Genomic DNA, 24,294 nt, shown 5'->3' with positions numbered 1-24,294 from the left:
CTGCTTAAATAAAAGTAAATTTGGGCAACATATATGCCTGAGGAAACATTTGATTTGTGTGCCGCATCTGGGAAACCTTTTGAAGTTTGTTATGAGTTTGGGCACTGTTCAAGATGAAGATCTGACTGGCCGTTAAATGACTGCTGTATCACAGAGCTCTGCTTGGCCTCTTGTACACATAGCCAATGATGACGTCTCAGAATGTTTCCGTGGTGTCGGCGAAGCTGAGAATGTCAAGGCAGAGTGTTAGTATCTGCTTATCTAACGAAGCAATGCTCAAGTTCCTGGCCATGTGACGAAGTTCAGAATATTAAAGGAATGGCACTTTCAACGTTATACACGTGATGACGTATGAGGAAGTAAGAGACTCTTTATCGTGTCAATGTGGAGTTTCACTGCGACGATGGTGTATACCAATGTGTGGAGTGCTGGTTGACGATGGAATTTAAAGGCACCAGAAATCTTTTCCATTTCGTTTTGCAGCTGATTATAAAGGTACTGATTCCTGTTTTCCGTTTATGTTGCTGCAGGCAGCATTTTAAAATACTACTTGTGCGGGGCACTAGCAATGCTTTCCGCATGAATGAAAGCACGAAGGGGTTATTGTTATGAATGCCCTTTAAACGTGTACAGTTACTTGTATATGTGACACACTATGGGAAAAGAGCAATGTTCTGGTTTTGTTTTTGCTGCTGTTACTTTTCTACGTGCAATTCATGGACTACAGAGTTATTACTGTGATGTAGCTGATGTTCTTTTTGAAGGCATTTCAAACGTATGCAGTTAATGTTATATGCGGTTTTAAATGTAAAAGATTTATATTTCTTTATGGTTTAAGCAGTGTGGATGCTGCCACGATATAAATAAATGGAGTGTGCTAGTATTTTAATGGGTGACAGAATGTTATGCATATTGTAGTGTGCCTGGCTGGGAAGGCACACGGTGCATTGCATTGTATAGTTTGTTAAGTATTATATGTGTAAATGAGGGTACATGGTCTATGCATAATAATATACTCATTCATAACAATAACCAACAAACAACACAAAGAAAAAAAATGTTTTTTTTCCTGTGTAGTGTTTAACTATTTTTTAGGATTTTCAGGTCTTCTAATTCTGGACTTTTAATGTATATTGATATTTTATTTGTTTATGCAATCCAAAGGGCATTGATGTCGATTCATATTATAGAATTCATGATGTGAATTGTTATAAGTATAATTTAAGTGACACAGCATCGTTCTGATGTCATGTTAAAGTATAATTTAAGTGGCACAGCATCGTTCTGATGCCATATTATAGTATAATATTTTTGGCACAGCATCGTTCTGATGTCATGTAATACATGAGTGAAAATAATGAGTGATTTTCATGTTAAATGAGAGAGCCCTATGGTTAAATGTGACACAGATGTTGCGTGGTATGCATACACATTTTTGGGCATATTACTTATGGCATGCATATGAATATTTTACCGGTTTAGATTCCTTGGCCTAACATGTTTTTTAAACCTTGGATGCTTTCATTTTTTTGGCTGCATTCAAAACAATTTTGTTTTCAAAGATCTTTTGCACTTGGACTCAGATCTGATCAGTCTCTGTCGCGGTGTATTCTCTTCTCGCGCTGTTCTTTTCCAGCTGCGTTGTTTTAATGTGATCTTTGTTTTGTGAGTTTTCTTTTCTGCATTTTCCCACTTTTCATTGTTTCCTATGGCAGGGTGTGTATGTGAATATGTGATGGCGCAAACCACAGGTGTTTCGGAGAGGAATGGTGGTGTATGTAGTTATGCAGTTATGGTTGTGAGGCAAATGTAATGTTGATAAGGATAAAATACAAGAGGTTCATATGAATGTTAGATAGTTCCTGATGGGTGCGTCAGTACGCGGTTGTGCTGGGTGTGGCAGACCCTTGTCTCCATGTGGCAGGTGGAGTGGGAGGAGATACGCTTTGATGGTTGAGAGTGTGGCAAGGAACGTATGTGCTCGCAAGTGGCAGTTGTGAGGCCCGGGAGTGGCAGTCCCGGGCAGGTGGTGATTTGTGTATTTGATTGTTTTGATTGTTAGTTACGTGAATGTGGATACGTTTTCTTGGTTGTGAATGTTGTATAGGTTTTACGGATGTGCAGGAGTGTGTAATTTTGAAAGCCTTTTTTAATGCTTGGTTTGTGATACTTTGTTTGGTGTTAAATTGAAGAGAGGGAGATGTGTAGTATTGTACCTATCTATTTGCACTGGGTGCACACAGTGCTGCTAGTAGAATACAGCTATGTCATATGGAATGTGATGGGACCTGAGGGTTCCAAGAACTACAGTTGGTAACACAGGATGGGAGAACCTGACTGAAAGGATGTCATCTGTTTAGCTCTCTGCCCCTTTCTATATAACTAGCCCTGTAAATCTGTAACTAAGTAATAAACTTACTTCTTTTATATATACTGGTCTCCTGTGCCTTACCTGAATCCAGATGTCTTCTTACCATCCCCTATACTACAATAGTCCATTTGAAAGAAAACCATCTAGAACTGAAGAAAAAAACAAAAGTAATGTTTGAAAAGCCGGGGAATACAAAGAGAAATAGAAAATGGTTTGCCGACGGGATCCAATTGGAAAAGGTCCAGAGCTTTAAAAACTTAGGAATTACACTAAACAATAGCAGAATCGAATTACCGATGCAAGAACATCTTTATGCGAAGACCAAAGCCCTGACCGCCCAAGCGAAAGCAGTGAACAGAAAGTTTGGCCGCTTTTCATAGTTACCAACATTGGATTTTTAGAAAGCAAAAGTTGTACCGGCTCTAATCTATGGAGTGGAAGCCAATACAACCATCCCGGCCCACATTTGGCAAAAACTGGAAGGCCTGTTTTGGCGCCAAGTACTAGCCCTGCCCCAATCGACCCCTATTGCCATAATCCGTTGTGAACCAAGTCTAACTTCGATCCAAGCAAAAGTAGAGCGGAATGGCCTAATGCTCTATAGAAAGACCCTCCTTCCTTCACCGAAACTGATTTTTGAAACCATCAAAAGAGAAATGGAGGGGGAGCAGAATTCAACGTTAACAGTATGGAGATCAAAGAATAAGCAACTGCTGGACAAAATAGGAAGCTCAGAGGAGGAGTTGGTAGCAAATCCAACAAATATTAACAAAAAATAGTGGAATTCGATTGGATTCAGACTCTGAATGCAGCAGACTGCTATACACTCACCAAAGATCTACCGGCGAATCCCATACAAATAAATGAGGTAACACTCTATTTAGTAAAATCATAGCTCTCAACCATTTGTGTCACATAGGCGGGTGAAAACACCCGATTTTATTTTTGGCGGGTGAGAGGCCCATTGAAATGAATGGGCATGCAGGAGGCTTGGCGGGTGAGTCAGCTGTTTAGAAGGCGGGTGACACCCGCCAAAAGCGTGTGAGTTGAGAGCTATGGTAAAATTCCCAGATCAAAGAGCCTGACAAAGTTTTCTCTGACTCCTTCTAAACTTGATCAGCACAAACGAGATCTTAGCAATAAGAGGACAAGATTCAGACTCTGGATTCAGACTCTGAATGCAGCAGACTGCTATACACTCACCAAAGATCTACCGGCGAATCCCATACAAATAAATGAGGTAACACTCTATTTAGTAAAATCATAGCTCTCAACCATTTGTGTCACATAGGCGGGTGAAAACACCCGATTTTATTTTTGGCGGGTGAGAGGCCCATTGAAATGAATGGGCATGCAGGAGGCTTGGCGGGTGAGTCAGCTGTTTAGAAGGCGGGTGACACCCGCCAAAAGCGTGTGAGTTGAGAGCTATGGTAAAATTCCCAGATCAAAGAGCCTGACAAAGTTTTCTCTGACTCCTTCTAAACTTGATCAGCACAAACGAGATCTTAGCAATAAGAGGACAAGTAAATTCTAAAAAAAATTGTTTCTGCGGATAACCAAATCAAGTGGAGACCATAAGACATCTCCTCCTAGCTTGCTTTGGAGTGAATTAGGAAAGAAATGCCTGGCTAGGCCTCTTCTTCAAAGACCTCCACGCATAGCTCTCAACTCACCCGTTTTTGGCAGGTGTCACCCGCCTTGAAAGCAGATGAATCACCCACCAAGTCCCACATTACGCCCATTTACTTCTATGGGCCTCTCATACGCCAAAAAGAAAATTGGGTGTTTTCACAGGCCTTGCTGACAAAAAAGGTTGAGACCTATGTCCACATCTATAGTGAAGCTGAATGGTGGGCCCGTTTGATGAGTGGAGAAAAGACCCACTGGGTGATAGCAATGGTGGGATTCTTTAGAACAATTGGTCTGGATTGCAAAAGGAAAAATGGAAGTGACAAACTGGGTGACTTAGAGGAGGTTTGACTTGCATGAAGAAGCGTCATTCTCACCCATGTTCACTATGAAAAGATCAGTAGAATACCCTCTTGAAAATGCGTTAGGCCGCTGCACTGTATTACCCATCTTGGACATCACTAGGATATGGCTTAACGAATTGAGAAAATTGGTGTTCTCTTTTTTCTTTTGTAAACATGGTTTTATACAATTAAACTTTTTTAAAAAAAAAACATTCACCAGTCGCCACTGCTAGGTACACCATTCAAAGGAACCAGGATTTTTTTTTATTTTTTTTTTAAAAACAGCCTGAGAAACTGCAGTCAAGAGTTGAATATTCCGTGATACGAGGCTGAATATCACACAATACAATAATATCCAGGATCACGCACTCTTTTGTAGTGTTGACACCTGTCAACGGACTATTACCTTTTGACCAAGCATTTTGTATTTCAGTGCGCATCCTCAGAATGTAGACCATGTTCAGTACAGGCAAACTGCAATTTTCCAGTATCTTTTAGAAAACAATCATTGCCTGACTCTAAAACGGCTACAGACCAGGACACGCCCTCTCGTTCATAGACGTTGCTGTAAACGTTCTTGTCGGCCGTATTCTGTGCTTTGTGACCCCGACTGATCTCAGCGTACGTCCTCTGGATTCTAAATCCATGACAACCGGAGCTTCTTGTACAGAACGCTGCTACCCCCAGGCTCTGGGCTATTATTCCTGGCCCTTAAAAGAATCACATCACGTTGGGCAGAATTTAGAATTATATGGGAAGTAGGGATTTCTCATATTGTGTTCGGCATTTTCTTTTTCTTTCTAACACAATAAAATACCTATTTTTATATTGTTAGCACAAATAGACATGTTGTACAAAGTAGTGATTAAAAAAGCTACACGGTAAAAAAAATTTAAAAAATGCACCTTCTCATTATTAATAAAGTCAAGTCATCGGCGTCGTTCGTGGCTGTATGATGCTGTTCTATTTACAATTTAATCCACTTTAATGTGGCAGCCATTCTTTATATTCACCACCTGCGCTATAGTCCGTTTTTTGTGTTCACGGTCGGCTGTCAGGCTTGAGTCTACGGCAGCAGGCTAGGCCGCTCGGACGGTTTGTGAATGGGCGGAGGGGCCGGTCACGTGACGCGCCTTTGATGTTTACACTGGAGGGGGATCCCTGGCCGCAGCCGAAGCGCTTGTCACTGACCACGGGCACAGACCCCCCGGGACTAGTGAACCGCCGAGGTCGTAGCTACCCGCACCATGGAGGAGTTGGTGGTGGAGGTGCGGGGCTCCAACGGGGCTTTCTACAAGGTACAGACGGCCTGGCCCGGTCTGCCCCATTCCGTGTTATCTCGCTATCCTGAATCCCCATCGCCCCAAATACTTCTCTCCCCACACGGGGATCTAGGGTTTTCATGGGCGTTAAAGGAAGAACGCGCACTGCTCGGGCGTCGGAACACAGTCCCGATAGAGCCGCGCAAAGCCGAGGCTCAGGTGTCTCACACCTGCTGTCCAGCAATGGGGCATGTGTGCATACTGGGGTTGTGAATGAAGGGGTGGGTGTGTCGACGCTTGCACCTATGTGCACTGCCCTTAGCAGGTGCACTGTAAAGCTGTGGAGTTGGTGTAGGGGGCAAGGGTTTCGCTGTCAACCAGAAGGAAAGTGATGGTCGCTGGGCATGTTTAGATAGTGATTGGAGAGCTGTGTTGTATTCATGGACGACCTCTGATGCCCACTACCTGTGCTGTGTTTAGGGTGCACGGTTGTTCAGGAGGGACGTGCCTCTGTGTATGCTAGCGCTGGCAGATAGGCTCGTTTGTTGGGCGGAGGACTGGTATTGATGTTGTAAAGTTAAGAATTGCATTTTAGGTGTAGTATAGTTTGTCAGATTCACGTTTACCAAGTTGGTAGAGTGCCTCACAGTTTACATCTCTTAACGATCCTGGTATAATCGTACCCCCTGCCTCGTTCGCAGCTTAAATATGTTTATCTACATACACACAGTTACGTGTCTGTATATATAGAGAAAGATTAGCCCCAAATGTTGATGTTTTATAACTTTTTTTTTTTTTTTACTTTCTCTTGCCTAAAATGTATTTTTAACCAATACTAGTCAATCGGGGGAGGGGGAGGGAAGAGCCTCCCTTTCTTCCCGATGCACATTTTCCCGCTTAAAGGTTGTACGGTTAACCCAATGTCCCTATTCTTGGTCACAGCCAGTGCTCCAGATAAGATTTTGTGTTGGGGGTATTTTACTCCCTATTTTTAAACTTTGAGAGTAAATGTGATTTCAGAAAGTTCACTTCTCTCATTTGCCATAGAGTAAAATGTATGTGGCATCCAACAGACATGTGCGAAAACTGTTTGGAAATCATTACCATGCACCAGCTTTCTGCATTTTGACAGAATTTACCTTTTATTATTATTTCTCTAAGGTCTGGCCATTTGATCTCTCCTGTATATATTTAAATGTTGAAAACACAAAAACCTAGTCAATTACATAGTAAAGCAAACATAAATTTGTATTGTGTTTTGAATTTATTTATTTGTAGAGCGCGCTACAGCCCGCAGGCATCGAGGCACTAAATCAGAGCTTAAGGAGGCTTACTTGAGGGTTACAATGAAGCCGGCCAATGAAAGAACTTGTTCACATTAAAGAGTTACATGGTACAGCATATCACAGATTAAAACAAATCAAATAAAGAGGTTCGTTTTGATGGCTTTACGGAAGGCAGAGTTGGAATCAGTAACCCTGCGGTGGGGTGGGAGAGCATTCCAGAGGGTGGGGGCGACTGTGGGGAAGCTGGAGCCGCCCGCACAAGCTTTGCGAGTTCTGGGGACAGACAGTAGGTTTGAGTACTGGGATCTGGATGGTTTGTGGGTGGTGGGTTTGGTGATCCTTAGTGCTAGGTAGGGAGGGGCGCGGTCATGGAGACATTTGTGAGCCAGGGCCAGGGCTTTAAAGATGATCCTTTGCTTAACTGGAAGCCAGTGGACTCATCTTCTAAGTTCAGAGATGTGTTCTTTGTGCGAGAGACCTGTGGCAGCTCTGAGTGCGTTATTTGGAGTTTGGCAATATTCTTGGCAGAGGTGCCTATGAATAGGGCATTGCAGTGATCAAGCCTAGAGCCAATAATGTCCCTGGCGATGGTGAGGCAGTTTTGTTGGGACAGGAAGGGTTGGATTGCGTTAATACGTTTGGAGTAATCGTCAGACATGGAGGCTATGGCATTAACCTCTCTATTTATGGTCCACGTCAGGTTCTAGAAAGACACCAAGGGGTTTGATGGATGGTGACACAGTGATAGGACTATTGTCCATGATGAAGTAAGAATATTGGTTGCTCAACTTACTCAAGGTGGAGGGTGAACCAACAAGCAGAAGCTCGGTTTTCCCACTATTGATGCAAAGCCAGTTTTCTGCCATCCAGGTTTGGATTGTTGAGTAAACGGAGTTCAGGGTATTCTGGTCGGATGCGTAATCTCCCGAGAGGGGGATCAGTACCTGAGTGTCATCTGCATAGTTCGTGTATGAGATGCTCAGGGAGTTGAGGATTTTAAACAAGGGACTCGTGAAGAGGTTGTAAAGGGTAGGGGCCGTGCTTGAGCCTTGCGGGACCCCGCACTTAATGGTGCTAGGGTCAGCGCAGGAAGAGTCAGGGAAGACCTTCATAGCTCTGTCTTTTAAAATTGATTCTATCCATTTAAAGGCATTATCAGAGAACTTGGCTACTGATGATAAATGCTGCCATAGAGTTTTGTGGTCGACCAAATCAAAGGCCGCCGACAGATCGAGGAGCAGGAGGAGCGCAGGTTTGCCTCCGTCTCTGAGGTCATCAATTTGGTTTTTGAGGTCAAGGAGAGCCGTTTCGGTCCCATGACGTGGCCTGAACCATGAATGTCTAAGTCCAAGGAGACGGTTGTCCTCTAGGAATTTCTGAATTCGCAGGTAGACTGCTTTATCCAGAATTTTCAATAGGAAGGGGACAGTGGTGATAGGCCTGTAGTTGCTTGGAATGGTGGCTAGGTCAAGGGAGGGCTTCTTAAGGAGTGGACAAACACACGCTTCCTTTAGATCTAGTGGGACTTGGCCAGAACGAAAGGAGACATTGATGAATGCCGTTATGATGCCGTTATGATTGGGGCTAGTGAGGGAGCACAGTCCTTGATGACTTGTGCTGGCCAGACATCACCCTTACAGTTTGAGGGTTTGATGGTTTGGAGAAGTGAAATGACCTCTGAAACACTCATGTCTTTGAAGTCAAACTGAGGGGAGGCGTTGGAGTGGGAAGTCAAGGTGTGGGTGCTTTGACTACGGTGATTAGTTTGGTGATCTCCCTTTGGTGAGTGAGGATTTTGGCCTGTAAGGTTTCGAGTTTAAGTATGGTGGCCTGGATAGAATTGCACCAGGATTCGTACTTCACAATTGGTGAGGGTGGGGAGGAGGGGGGTCTCCAGTTCTCTGAATATGGCGAAGATTTCCCTGCTCCCAGATTTAGCATTGAAGATTCTAGTATTTAATGATGTGGCTTTGGCGTTGGTAATGGCGGTTTTGTATAGCTTAGAGATGGTTTTGAAAGCAATTCGGGTGGCTTCTATTGGGTTATTGACCAAGGTAATGAGAGCCGCTCTTGTTTTTTCCCCTCGCATCTGTAGGAGTTCCTGGGTGAATCAGGCATTACAGTGCTTGATTTTCTTTTCTTTTTTGAGGGTAAGAGGTGCTACCAGGTAAACGGCCTGGGAGAGGACCCTTTTGAAATTGTTGGCAAGGATTTCTGGGTCATTGGAAAAGGGAGGTAGCTGGGCGGGTACCTTGAGGTGCTGGGAGAGGTTGTTGTGGGTGAGGAGTTTAGTGCTGGGCGAGAGGGCAGTAGGGAGGGGGATGGTGGGTTGTTGGGGGTCCTTAGAGGTGATAATGTTGAAAGTGATACAGTGGTGATCAGGCTAGTAGTGAAATCAGGGGGTGGCTGAGGGAGCAGTTGTGGTGAGCAACCCAATCCAAGGTGCAGCCTTTCGTGTGGGTGGGGCTGGAGATGGTCTGCGAGAACCCTAGGGTGGATAAGGCTTTGAGGGCTTTGGCATGGGTGTCTTTGGTGTCATTGAAGTCCACGTTAAAATCACCCAGGAGCAGGATTTTAGAGGTTAGATAGCCTTATTGTCTTTTGATGTTTAATGAAAATCTTTATTTCCTCGAGCTATTACTACCTAATGGTATACCGATGTTATGATACAAGAGTGCAGAGAGCCAAGGACTCCATGCTAATTCTATGCCGAATCACATGGTCAAATGGTAATTTATATAGCGCTTTTGGCAAATCGCTGTACATAGAACATGTTTATCACAATTATCACCAGACCGAAGTTGGTACTCCTTTATTAACCTCGAAAGGATGAAAGGCTGAGTTGGCCTTGCCAGTATTCAGACCTGCAACCTACAGATCGCAGCAATGAGTGCTCAACCGGCTGAGCTATCTTATTGGCTAACATCCTTCAGAGGTTGGTAAACTGAGTATATACTGAGGTATATTAATCACAGTGCCTAGATGTTGGATGAACTATGTATGAACACTGCATACAGTTAAATACCTATCTGGATAATCACAGGGATAGGTTTTGTTGAGTTTCTATTTCAATTACAAATGTAACTTTCTTTTGTTTGTTTTTTGAACAACGCTTGCACTTCCTGGAGAGTCATATTTTGGATGTTTTAATTGTAGAGTTGAAGATTTGAGAGGTTAGAACACCTGTGATTGGTGTAATGAGAAGCACTCACACTTGAGCAGACTCTGCTGCTGCTGACCATTAATAGTATTGTACCCCATTGACTGCAAGGTTGAATGGATGTAAACTAGACCGTGCATACTAATAATTGTACACACTTTGTTTCATAATTGGAGTGTAAATGAAATTATAAGTGTAAAAATTATCTGCCTCCGCATAACTATGCACACAGCACAGGAACTTTGAAAAATACAATTATGCAATACTGATTTGCTTTCACTGAAAAAAAAGCATAATTTGTTACAAAAGATTAATTCTCAGCTGCAACTTATTTTACCATCTTATTAATTATAGAAACCTAAAATGCCTGTAAAATAAAGATGCACAGTGCTTCTGTTTGCTCCGTGCTCATCTACACACAATGCAGCAGAAGCTGAATGGAAATAACTCATTCCTTTTATCACAGTGTGCAGTTTGTTTTTTTGAAAGGCTTTAGAGAAATACATTCTGTTTCAGAGGCTTTTCTCCATGGCTTGCAATTACATCCATGTAGATTAAAAATCAAAAGAAGTGTTTTGGTTTCTGTCAAGTAACCTGATCTTTGCAATGACCGCTGTTCTAAACTTGTGCATAAATGTACACAGGAAAATAATAAAGCTTTCGTATTTATGCAAGATTTTCATGCGTAAAAAGGCCTGGTATGAACCTTATCTGGAGTCATGGTCACATACCTTACTCTAGGAAGGGCGATCCGACAACCCATTTACACACTTTTATCGACTCTCCCACCCCCATCCCAGTTATGAAACCCCTTACCCAGAATCCTCCTGTTTTTATATGTGTGATCCGCTATTCTTCACTGACACTTCGGATTCTCCAGGCTGGACAATATGCAATTGAAGCGGCCCATTCCTTCGTGTGCTTTCAGTATTCTTTTGTGGTACACTGTCTGTTTAATGGGCTTTTTCTACCTAATGGTCGGGTCTACCCTATGGGGGCCCTGAACTGCTGCGATTCGCATTTGTTTTCGCTTTTGATTTTGGTCTCTTTGGTGCTGGATTTCTGCATTTTTTTCCCTTGCCTGTGTCTCCTGTCTGTTTGATTTCGTTGGAGTTCCTTCAAGTAGTTTTCAAGCAGCTTCTGTGTTGGTCCGATCTTCTGGAATTAGCATACTGGAAATAGAGCAAGTACTGGGATGAAGAGGGAGGGACATTGAGGAAATGCTCTGAATACTTAACAGCAAACTTTAGTAACCTCAACACTGATGTAATACCCCCACACTTTACAACAGCCCAAGCTAACGCACATCACCCGCACAGAATCTTCACAAACGCAGCTACGCTCTCTGCACCCCAAACACCTTCAGGTCACTAAGGCATAAAATCACACAGGCACTGCCCATTGTTTCAGTTCTGGTTTCGATCCTCCAACCAGTGGCAGATTAAACCCTGTGGAGGCTCCTAAGCAGTTGACATTTTGGGGCCCCCCTCGCAAATTATCATGTAATACTTTTTTTTAATTTTACCAACCAACAATTTCAATAAACTAATCTATAGAGTCGTTAATGTCTTTAAAACAGAAAACAATAAATAAGAAACAGACTGTGCCTTTGTGATGTAATTGTTAAGAATTGAAAATTAGAAATGTTCACATATCCTGAAGAAGACGTATACAACTATCTGGAAGAAATTCGCTAGATATTGTTGAGTCGAAACTATTTATATGTTGGAAGTCCCACACAAATTGGAAAACAAAACTGTGGGACACCTATAGTTAAATAAATTTGAATAGAAGGCTTATATGTAAAATGCTAGCTTTCACAGATGAATTGTTTTAGAATATTGGAGTTGAATGGTATGTATGGAATATGAATGAATGAAGATGAAATAATTACTGAATCCATTTTGCAACTTTCTTACATATTAAATAAGAATGAAAATAAAATGTCTAACTAGACGCAGCTCTTGTTCTCCTTCACTAGTTTTTCCTTTGGTTCCACTGGGCACAATTGCTGTTTAATGTATCACAATGTCACGGTCATGGCCTGGTGTTCCGAACCAACCTCCTCCTTCTTGATCGTCGTCTCCCGTCTCTCATTAACTTCCTCTCTTCTCCTGCCGCCTTCCCCGTGGCCTCTTTGCCGCCACCGACTGGGAACCACACCCCTGTACCCCTCTGTGGAAAATCTTCAAAGTTAGCAATCCACTTCACTTAGCTACCCTGAAGGCTTGCTCTGCTGTTAAATGCTCCACTGATATCTGTCTCCTTCTTGAGGGCTTGGACCTCAACGTCCTTCTCCTTACCGAGATGTGGTTCAATGCCAGCTCTGTCACTGCTCTTAACACACTTCTTCCCGAGGGATACAAGATCCTCTCCAAGCCTAGGCCCAACCGTTGCTCTGCTCTTTCCTGAATGGGTCCCTGATACATCATACCCAGTGAATCTTACTCTTCTTTTGAATGCCTCGTCTGCAGGCTTGGTGTCGCTCCTACCCTCTCGCTTACTCTCGCCACCATCTACAGGCCCCCTGGACAGATTTCCATGTTGGCTTAGGTATACCAGTGGGACTGGGGTTCACACTACGAGCTCACCGTTCCAGCTCCCAGGGCCCAACAAACCCTCTCCCAGGGCACAGACGGAGGACTCAGCCAAGGGCAATTTTGAGCTGTTGATTACACAAACAGATAGGGATCTTACAGGACATTGAACATCTCCTGGACTCACAGCTCCTAAGCCTGTGTTGGGCCATTTTGTTTGATTTATATGTTACAACATGGGGCTCTTCCCCGAAAACCTATGAGAAGACAGGATTGGGTAGTTGGGGTGGTAGTGCCTATGCATGGCACCTATAGATGTTACTCTATTGGTCCTCACATATCAGGTAGCTTGCTTGCCCCTTCCCCGAAAACTATCTATTACACTGTTGCATGGTCGCAGTATTACCATTACCATTGCCCTTGCCCTCTGCCATCCACCCCTGGATTTCTGTTCCCTGATTGGCTGGAGATGATCTCCCCCGGCCTGGGACCCAGCTCTGTTTTCAGCGCTCAGTGCACCTTCTCAAGGTGATGAGAGACTGTGTTCCCAATGTCATTGTGAGAGTGCCCTCAGTGTTGCAACGTTGTTAAAGAATCCATGTTTTGCTTCATGTCTGTGTTGCTGAGAACTACTTGTCTTCCCACCGCGGGTGAATGACCATTGTCTGGCTCTGCTGAACCATGTGTTTGAGGACCGTGAAATTGAGCTTTCTGGTCTGCAATTTGAGGATTTTATTCTGCTTTTCTTGTCTCTTAACTTCGGAATGTGCTGTTTGTCTCTGACCTTGGCTGCGAGCCCCGACCTGCTGTTCTGTGCAGCCCAGTTCTGCTTTTCGTTGTCTCTGGTCCTGTGGCCTTGTGTAACCTCATTATAGTTATACTATGATTTTCTATATAGCTATAGTGTGCTATGTTTCTTATAGGTTAATATTATTTGGTTCTTCCAGGCTTCTTGTACGATCCTGCAATTCCATATGGTTTGTTGCCATAAGCGTCTGCAAGCTTACTCTGCATCTCTTCTTTTGCCTTGCGTTAAGCTTTTCTGCACTCAGCTAATGAGAAAAATAAAATGTTTCGACAATATATATGTATATGTATCTGTCCTCTATCTACGGAACTTTGTAAGCATGTTCTTCGTATGTGTCGATGTAAATTCGTGCATCGCTGCAAGTTTGCTTCATGACTAACGTGGCTGTGCTGTGGTGTCGCTAATGATGTCGGCACAATGGGTTTCCATTGTTAGTCAATCTGATCCATCGAGGCATTTGGATCCATGATCAGGGTAGTGGCACATGTATCCATAAAGACATTGGGCCTCATTACAAGCATGCCGGTCCGGAAACGATGGTACAGGTAAGCTTACCGGCACTGTTGTTTCCAGACCCGCATACTACAGGTCTGCCTGGCGGAGCTGCTGTTCCTGGCAGGTCCGAACCTGCCGGTCACAGCAGCCACCGTAGGCAGACCGTCACGGAAGCACCGGCACTGTTAATAACGGTGCTGGTACTTCCGTGTTCCCCATTCCCCTAGAGTCCTATTGGAATTTATGGGAATGGGGAATTACTATTTACCGGCGCCTGACTTTCCGAACCACCAGGGTTGTAATATCCGGAAAGTCAGGCACCGGTAAATATTTACGGGTCCGGCGGCAACCTTCCGGTAGTACTGGCACAGTTACCACTGGACCCATAATGAGGCCCATTGACTGGATAAGATTTGGATGGCTGTCGAAGAGAATATCTGTTCGCATATGTGAATGTCACTGGCCCTCCTAGGCGCTGTCCAAACAGTGAGTTGCTTCGTGCGTTTTTGACTATTTGGGCTGTCATGTTCATGGGGGAGAGGAGGGGCATTCCAGGAACCCTCTCTTCAGTCCCCCCTCTGATCGACCTGTCAAACAAACCACCATACTTAGTCACCGTTGCTTTTGGTAACAATATCTTTGTTACTCCTCCAAGATGTCTGTAGTAATTTTCATGGTCATCGAAACTCTATGTCCTGTAACTGCAGTCTCCTTCCGGGTTACAACATACCTATTTCGCCGAGTACTTGTTGTCAAAGGGATCGTCGAATATTACGAATATTATAATCTCGGTCGGGAACAGTGGGCACTCCCTTATCTTTTCCCTTAGGTTATTCCTCTCTTCCACTATCTTGTCCTTTTTTTCTTCAACGTTTATATCCACTAACACTTTCATCCCTATTTTTTTGTTCAGTTACTTTGTGTAATGCAGATCTTAATCACACATCGTCCTACTAGTACTAAAATGAGTGCTCCTAGTAATACTTTTGGTTCGTCCGCCTTCCATGTTGGCATCCATGACCATATATATGACAGCCAGCTCTCATCTTTTCCTGTTCCTTTTGCTTCCTCCTCCATTTTGGCGTGCATTTTTTCGAAAATCGTGTTACTGCTTCTGTCAATGTGCCCTTTTCTGTCATTTGTGGGCACGAACGTGCAACAGGATCCACCGATTTTGGCGTAAACTCCTCCTTCCATTGCTGTGTGAAGGTCTAGAACATATCTGTTCTGGAGAACCATCAACCTTACTGCTCGGAGCTCTTCTTGTATCGCGTTGAAGCCATTTACTGTTGAGCTTGTCTGCCTGAGCTCCCATTTCGTGATCTGCAACCATTTTGCGTTTGTGTATGTTTGCATCGCTGGAACTAAATATGCGAAAAACATTTCTGTCCTCCTGAACAGCCGGTATTCAACTGGCACATTGTCCAGTGATGCTTCTGATGCTGATGAGAAATGGTTGTCTCTTTTCACTCTACTCATTTCTACTGACCGTTTCTTTCTTTTCTTATTGTCCATTTTGGGGAAATCTATCTTGATGTTCTTCTGCGATACTACTAGTGCTGGCAAATTGATGTGTACCAATGAACAAACTCCTCCCCATTTTGGTGGCAGCTTCTCATACGCCTTAGATCTGCATGTTTAATAGTGATCCATTAGTACTGCCATCCCTGTCTTCATTGCTGGATGTTTTTATGTGTACCTGTACTCTGTGTTTTCTCCAACCTTTACTGCTCCATTGTTCTGGAAACACAATGGTGGTTTCTTCATTGGTATTATGGGCATTGGTCCAGCTTCATTGTCCACCCAGGTCAGTAACTTGGTGCTTGCATCCCATTCCTTCAGGCACTTGCCATTTTCTCCTTGTACTGTGTTTACTGGTGCTTGTGCTAGGCCGTGTGCCTTGCTACCTGTTACTCCCTCGTTTCATGGATCGGTTGTGTATACTTGGCTATACACAAGCATTTAGGGTTTTTCCCAACATCCCTGTACTCCTCCTATTTTGTTGGGTCCTCTCTTAGCGCATGGTAATTATTTCAGTGTTATTGTTTTTGTCTCTCCCTTCTGCGGGTCGCCAGTTATGTATTGTATAGCCTGGTCCAGCTGCCAGTAATGGTTCCATCATGTTAAGTGTCTTTATATAACTGTCTTCATAGGGGAGATGTTGCCTTGGACATCCATCTCAATGTTGCTGTTTTCCCTTGGAATCTAACTCAGGTTGTAACAATGGGTAATTACATAAGGCATTGTGCTTATGCTGCTGGTATTTCAGTTGCTATAAAGGTTCTGGAGGCACTCATGGCATAAGGAGTTAGTGAGCAGACATGGCAGCTCTCCCCAGTGGGTTCTTTGCCTACTTTGGTCATGTGCTTCTACCACATGTTGTTAGATATTCGCACAGTATCAGTGAGATAGAGTTCCACCCCCCGCCATGTCTGCACCTGCACTGCGTCTACCTCTCCTTATTGTATTCGCTGCTTACTGGTCTACCTGACATGGTCGTTCCACCTGCTAGAGTTGGGGTTGTTAGTAGAGAATACAGCAGCATTTCTAGCAATGTAAGATACTCTGCAAAAGATGAGGGTGAAAATACCACATGAGAATAAGACGCAAGGCACCATAGTCATTCTTTTAATAATGTTGCCTATTATTTACTGCCCATCACCTAAACCCTTTCTGTATCCTTGAGTAGTTGAAGATATCAGTTGCCCGCCTGAAATGCACCAAACAAGCATTATTGGGTTAGTATTGTATTAATCCAAGGCCCGCGAACAGAATAGTCTGCCATAGCAAGAAGGACTAGCTGTTCCCACACAGCTTTTATCCTAGGGTCACGTAATACTGACAGAACAGATGGATTTACCCTTTCCAGGTGCGGATATACTTGGGACAAATAGGCTACGAAGACCGGGAAATACACATTAGGGTGGCATCTTCTGGTACTGTTGGAACTCCTAACAAATTGGCCTTGGAAAGTTTCAGGATGAGGATCACATGAATTTATGGATCAAATGCAATGACAAAAGTCGCACTTTCATGATGAATGTGTGTGAAAAGAAAAATAACAGTGTGCCCTCACTCTGGATGTTTAGGAAGTCCTATCTCTCGTGCATGTGAGTGGGTAACCATTGGATGTCCTCGGCTGGACTGTGCTGATTCCAAGTTGTTTTGCTGTTCCATTTGTGGATCGTTGGCCCCTTTGATATTGGTGCTCAGAGAGGCCACCGCTTTGTAGAGCTTGATATCCCCGAGGTGGTTCCAAGTGTTCTTCCCGACAAGTTTGACTGCTCACTCAGTGATTAGTTCAAAAATATGCGGCCCTGTGAAACGCGGTGCGTCCCGCTTTCTAGAAAAATTGCTGTCGCTCTCTTCTCCTGCTTCAGGCCTCTCCCTTTGTCTCTGCAGTTGACGAGAAATAAGAGGCACTAGCAATTAAGGAAGTGGTATACTCCAACATTTCCTGACCTAATACATCGGACATGCTCTCTGCATCTTTGATTGCCCTAGTGGGAGGAGCCAGGGGAAGTCTCATGCGCTGTCCTGTTACCACTTCATGTGGGGTTAATGTGATGCTGGAAATGCATCAGAGGGACAGGGCCTCTAAATCCTTGCCCTTTATTGCCTTATGTATGTTCTGACTTGTTTTCCGCGCAGGAGTTCATGTGTGACTCCTGGCAGGTGCGGCTCTTCCTGTGTTTGGTTTGGTGAACAGACCCTTGGGATACCCTTATGGCACCCATGGTTGAGAGTACAACCCTGTACCCCTTTTGTAAGTTTTTGGGCGCCTGTGTGTGGCCCACAGAGCAGGGTACGGGCTGGTGGCAGCTCTGTGCTGAATTGACGGGTGCCCTGAGCGTCCTCCATTTTGGGATGCCCAGGCCTTGTCATTGGAATCAGTGGATTCCTGATGGGGAAACAAGATGGCTCCTATCGTCTCTTGCTTTCTATCACCTGTTTTCCCGAAGTCCCTGGAAACCCTGACTCTGTCCCTTCCCCCTGACTGGCTGTTGAGTAGAAGTTCCATATATGGTGTTGTGGGGGAAGTCCATGCCAGACTGGCTGGAGCCTTCCCAATGACAGTATGTTGTGGGTACGCCCGTGGGGTGGGACTTGGGTGAATGGAGTGTGTGACGAGTACGCATTCTGTGTTATGGGTGTCTAGTATCTGGTGTTTGACACAATGACTGAGACAGCCCTGCCCGAAACTCGTATGAATGCAGTGTGTAGTGCTGAATGGCAGAGTACTTGTCCAAATCCACATTCTGTGTCGTGAGTGTCTGGATGGAGAAGAATAGCCTGAATGCACTGTGCGCCGGATTGACTGCCTGACTGCCTGAATGTCCTTCTGAGTGATAGGTTGCCTGAGTGTGACCCAGCGGATTGAATGGGAGATCAACAGTATATCTGGGGGCCTCTCACTGCTAGAAATCGTTCAGAAGCTAAAGTTTGTACTTGATGCTTACTCTCGAAGTCGAGCCGGAAGAAGGTGAACCACTGTTACCTTCCTTGCAATCTGAAAGCTGCTGATCCAAGAGAGGACCTGGCTAGGAGACCTCCCCGAGCTACAAGGGACAATCGTGCACCAGCTGATCTTTTCCAAAGCTCCATGGTAGACAGACCCACGAAAGGCTGCCGACCAGAGAAGGGGACTGCCAAGGAGAAGGAAGAGAAGCACCGGACAGCCGTCTGTCGACGACTGCTGTCGCCGATCGGAGCATGCTCCCTTTACCTAAGAACATTTGATCTATGGACTCCCTTGTTAATCATCGTCAACCGCTTTTGTTATACTGGAGAAATGTCAAGGCCGCTGATGACCAAGATGAATCCGCCGATGGTTTCCCACCATCCGAAGACCTCAGATGCTGACAAAGCTACTGAAGCCAGCCGTGGTCATGTCCCATTTGCCGACACCAGACAATGACGACCCGACGACCATCATGGCCAAAGTTCTTCTCTAACTCTTTGCGGCAACGAACCATCATCGTCGAGGTGCACCGCACGCCTCCACTGTTGCAGGACGTTTTCGATCACTCATCTACGTGCACCGCAAGGACCGAAGCTGCTCCTTCAATGACAACGTTCACCCTTTTCTTCATCTCGAAAGTTTGACGACCCGTGGCTCCTCCTTGAAAGAGAGCGCACTCAAGAAGGGCCCGTCGATTCCCCGGCGAAGAACTCTACAACACAAGGTACATTTGGGTTGCAGAACTATAGAAGAAGATAAGACTTTAATACACAATATATGGACTGGGCTTGTAGTGCATCTTCATTCATAGGTTGCCCAGGTGGGGAGATCTTCATACAGAACTTTGCCAGACGGTAGGGGCTCAGTATTCTGCCAATTGTCTAACCAACTTGTCTTCCTCCTAATTCTATGGTTGATATTGTGTTGCTGTGTTGATTCGTATGCTATTTGAACTGAGTACAGTTGATGCATTTTAATGGAATCTGAGTAATCGTGGTACCACCTAGAGCTATATATTTACCATTTTAGAATTGTCAGAACACAAAGTGTATTATCGTGATTGTGTATATAACCTTGAACCTTATTTATATAAAGACTGTGTTTTAACGAATACAGTGTGTAGACATTCCTTTGTGGGTGCTTGGGGACTACACTGTACTTTAGACCCATCCCGCATCACCTCCTGAGAAGCTAGGCCTCGATTGCTCGTCCATTGCTACCAACAATAGAGAATATTGACTGGGGTCCCCTGTGCCTCTCCTCTGCTGTATAGAGAGCAGGAGTAAAGACACCCCCTTCCGCTTGCTTTACAATTAAATGGTGGTTAGACCCAGGGGTTTATTGCGCAATGTGAACAAGGCTGAGGGAAGGCAACAGAGCCCATTTTTGATCAGCGTCTTTTTAGTTTGGGTTGTATCCTTCAGTAAGCCGTTGAGGCGTTCACACACCATGTTTGCTTGCAGGTGATGGGGACAAAAGAATTTGTGTTGGATTCCTAACAAGGTTGTGATGTGTTGGAACATCTCATTGGCGAAGTGAGGGCCATTGTCGGAGCGCAGGACCTCACAAACGCCCCACCGTGGGAATATCTTTCAGACCAGGAATTTCGCTGCTCTAAGGGCATACAACCACTATCATGTAGCTGTAACCCTGGCAAACATGGATCATGTCTACATAGTAGACGTGCAGGTGTTGGAATGGACCCACTGGGCGAGGTATGGCTCCTCTCACTACCCTCAAAGTATGTCCTGCAGTAAATTGTTTACCCACTAGACAATCCATCATGAATTTAGCCATGTGTTCCGCCAAGTTAGGACAGAACCATGTTTCTCCAATATGAGCAGAAAGCACCTCCTTCCCTGTATGGGTCGGATAGTGTAATTGTGTCAGTGCAGTGTGCAATAATGAAAATGGCATTAACACTCTCCCTGTGTTGTTTTTCCACCATAAGGCCTCTGTCGGAGACACTGTGCAGCCCCTCTTTATCCACAATTATTTTTCTTCCGTGGGTGCAACTCTCTGCAGCTCCATAATCTGTGTCACGGATAATGTGTTGTACTCTTCCTTTAGTATCATTGTTCGCGCATGTGGGATGATGCCTCCATTTCTAAAATGCCCCCAAGTAGGCGGCACGTTTTGCTTCAGCTTCTGCTACTTCCCCTGGAGATGGGATCCTCCCTCCGCTTGTGTGCTTGGCACTTCGCTACTGCTATTCATTTTGGGAGGTGTATTGCTTCTGTCAATCGGCCCAATGGGAGTGTGTGCTGCACCAGTGACGCATTAGCATGCCTGAAGCCCCTCCTCGGTCAACGTAACAGCCCAGAATACACTGTGGATGTCACGTAGGCTGAATCCGAGTACACTGTCACTTCCTTCTCCCTGCTGTGTTCTAGTGCCAATATTAAGGCAACTAATTATGCTGCTTGTGCTAAATAGTGTGAGGGCAGACGTATGTTTGTCACCATCTCGCTCGTCCCGTCCTCTCTCAATCTCGCGACTCCTGTCCCAGTATATCTTTCCCCATTCATTTGGTCAATCGTTGATGATCCCTCAATGTAAAGCACGTCCCCCCACCCCTCAAGTGCCTTCTCTTGTACCTTGCGAGTGTCACTGAATTCTTCAATGTTTGATGTGCAGTTGTGTGCTTAGTCACCTTCCTGTAAATTGTTGGCGATGAACGTCGCTGGGTTGACAAGTCTGTATCTTGAGAGCTGGCTTTGACAGTAGTACTTTGTACCCCGAAGCTCTTTGTCTTGTCAGTGTACTTTTCGGTCTTTGCAGTATTGCAGAGAGCGCATGCTCCACATAAAGTGGTGCTGCATCCCATGGTAATAGTCGCTGATTGGTCCACTGCGAATGCGGCGGCAGTCAAGCCTTTTTACATGGATGGTGGCTTCTCATTACTAGGTCTAATTTCCCACTGTAGTATGCTAGAGACTTGTGCCCCAAGCTCGTCTTCTTTGTCAGTACTGCAGTCAAAACCACTCCATGGGAGTGTGAGAATAGAAAACATTCTCTTTTGATAATCTGGGATCCCTAACACTGGAGCTGTGCATATTGCTTCTTTCAGCTCGTCAAATGCCCCAGTCATTTCTGTTGTCCATTGTAATGTCTTTTGTGCTTCTCTCAGTGCTCTCAATAAGGGCCTAGTGTAAGTGCTATAGTTGAATACCAATGCCCTGCAGTAGTTGCACAGTCAAAGGAACTTCTGCATTTGTCTTACAGTTGTGGGTTTTGCTGGCCTGCATATTGCTTTTGCCCTTTCTGGTGTTACTCTTCTGCCCTTTTGGGATATCATTTGTCCAATTTACAACACTTCTGTCTGGCAATATTGTAATTTGGCTTTGTCTACCTTGTACCCCTTTTCTGCCATGCCAGTACTGTCCACATGTGTAATGAATCATTTCTACACTGTTCCTCTGTCTTGCTGCAAATCAATATGTCATCTACGTACTGTATAACCGTGCTCTCCATTTGTACGTTGCCTAAATCTATTTGAAGTACCCTGTTCATATGGAAGGTGATTCACAGTACCCTTGAGGAAGTCTTGTATGTTTCCACTTTTCATTTCTATATAGAAATGAAGTCCTGTGAGTCTGGGTGTAATGGTATAGAGAAGAATGCATTCTACAAATCTATGACCATGAAATAGGCAGCTTCTGTGTGGGTGCTACACAAAATTGTCGCCGGGTTCGGAACTAAAGGCAACTTTGCTTCTACAATGTGGTTAAGAGGGTGCAACTCCTGTATAAAACGCCATGACCCCTCCGTTGCCTTTTATTTATTTATTATTATTTTTTTTAGGGTACAAATGCCGTGGTGCATGATGATTCTGATGGCAATAGGATGCCCTGCTTCGCTAGTGCTTCAATGGTCTCATAGTTTCCCTTGTCTGGCTCCCTTGATAGTGGGTACTGCCTAACTCTTGGAAAGATGGCTCCTAGCTTCCCTTTCAGAAGCCCCGCATCACAGGGACTTGTGATCCATAAGATGCTGGGGACCTTTGCCAAATCTTCCTCGTAAGGTCGGCAGTGCTTTCAGCACCATTGCCATTCTCTCTGGTACCTCTCTGTAATGTATTCTCACCCAATATGTGATGCTCATTTCGAACACCATCTCGTGATCTGATCTGTTGTCTTTGAATAGTTTTTCGTCTGTAACTGTGGTCAACTGTATCCTTCTGCCACAGCGATAACTGCTCGCCATGGTCGCCTTCTGTCGCCTGTCCCATGCACTGCTATCCAGTCATTCCCCACTATTACTGCCTCTAATTCTAGTGGCACGTTGTCCCTTCCTTCTCATCTAATGGTATTTCTGGCCTGAGGAAGTACTCAGTTGTGAGGCGCCACATTTTCCCCCCTGAGTCCCTGGGAGCCATGCTGTTATTTCAGTCCCATACTGAAACAGTTCCTCGTCTACTGGCACCCCCCTTTGTACCATCCGTCCCCAATAGGCTTGAATATCTCCCTCATGTTTAGAATGTGCATCCCTGGTGTGGCACACCCTATCCCCTTGTCGATGAATGAAATGGTCATGTTAAGTTTGCTCATGATCTCTCCCCAGTATGTTTACAGTTGTCTGTTGAGAATATAGTAGGGGTAAAGCTAAGTCATGTTCCCCTATGCAAACTGCTATATCTTCTGTGAAAGGAACCTATTCCGTTGCCCCAGAGAACCCTTGAGCATTCATGGCATCGCCTGACATACTATATTTCCCCTCCCGGATGCAGGATCTAGTCGCTCCTGTGTCTACAAGAAAGGAAAATGTTTTGTCGCCTACCCTCGCCCCTATATGTGGTCTCCACCAGGTTGGGTATAATCAATAGGATGGAACACATCAAGTCTGTCTGTGGGCTGTCCTATTGGGGGTATAATGACACTCTGTTTCCCAAGAATGGGTTGCTTCCCCCCCCTGGTTTCCTTATGGGAGGAGTCGTCATGGAGTCTGTGTGTGCCACTGCCTCGTCCTTGGGTTGTGTGCTGTTCTGCATCTGCAGGATTTGCTGTGCCATGTATAGTTTTGTGTTGCCCTGCATCTGTGGTGCCTGCGAATACTGTTGCATATGCGCTTGCATTTGTGGTGTCTGTGTCATGGGCTGGTGTGTCTGCGGGTATGCGTTCGGTGCCTGTCCTTGTTGTTGCATCTGGTCCTGGCCATAGAACTCCTTCTGTTCCCCTGGATATGCTGACTGGTATTGGATTCCCCCATTCAGTTGCATCCCTCCTCTACTCCTACATTCTTTAGAGATATGTCCTATCTGTCCACACACCCAGCACTGCAGCGCTTCTCTAACTTGCCTCTGATATCCTTCAGGGAAACCTTCTGGAGCCTGCTGCATTTATGTCAATATCCTCGATACCCTCTCGGAAATCTCCCTTAGCTCTGTTCCATTTGTTGCCCATACCCGCGTCCCCTTGGTGGCCCCCTCTTCCTCGAAACCCATGCTGTGCATCCCCCACCCCTACGGGCGGTAGTGCGTACTGTGTCTGTGGTGCCCCTTGTCCTCCCGTGCTTGTTAATACTGCCCCTTGCATGGCGTATCTAGATGGCTTCTTCTGTACTAACTTAGCCTCCTCATGCTTTTTCTTTGCCTTCTCTTGCATTAACCTGTACTAATGTACTATTGTAAGTTGTATTTCTGACCATGCTTTTGCTTCCATTCCCACCAGCTTCTTCAGTTGCCTTTGCACCTGTTCTGGCAACCCATGGCATAATATATGATAGAATAATGCCACTGTTTATACCATGGTTCTCGCGTTTCAAGGCGCCAGAGCTCTTTAATAGCCTGAATATATTGTAGCGGGTCTTCGTCTTCCCCCATTCTGTGTGCCATAATCGCACGAATGTCTGACTTGTCTGGGTACTGCGTCTGCAGAGCTTACCATACAGCTGCTCGGCAGTTAGCGAACAGTTGTGTGCCATATTCTGGGTTGTTACTTC

The 24,294-nt window shown here is 44.9% G+C and overlaps 1 protein-coding gene across 1 annotated transcript in view; it reads left to right on the top strand.

Moving 5' to 3' along the window:
- Nucleotides 1–5,450: 5,450 nt before the first annotated feature.
- FMR1 (fragile X messenger ribonucleoprotein 1) overlaps nucleotides 5,451–24,294 on the top strand; it is an 821,120-nt gene continuing 802,276 nt past the window's right edge. Inside the window, exon 1 of the mRNA XM_069612766.1 lies at nucleotides 5,451–5,642. Within this exon, the coding sequence (XP_069468867.1) occupies nucleotides 5,592–5,642 (51 nt within the window). The 5' untranslated portion in view covers nucleotides 5,451–5,591. The remainder of the gene's footprint in view (nucleotides 5,643–24,294) is intronic.

This window comes from Ambystoma mexicanum, chromosome 5p, assembly GCF_040938575.1.
Source record: "Ambystoma mexicanum isolate Mex_15411 chromosome 5p, UKY_AmexF1_1, whole genome shotgun sequence".
Lineage (NCBI taxonomy): Eukaryota > Metazoa > Chordata > Amphibia > Caudata > Ambystomatidae > Ambystoma > Ambystoma mexicanum.
Note: the sequence above shows the minus strand (reverse complement) of the source record. Positions and strands in the feature narration are given on the sequence as shown.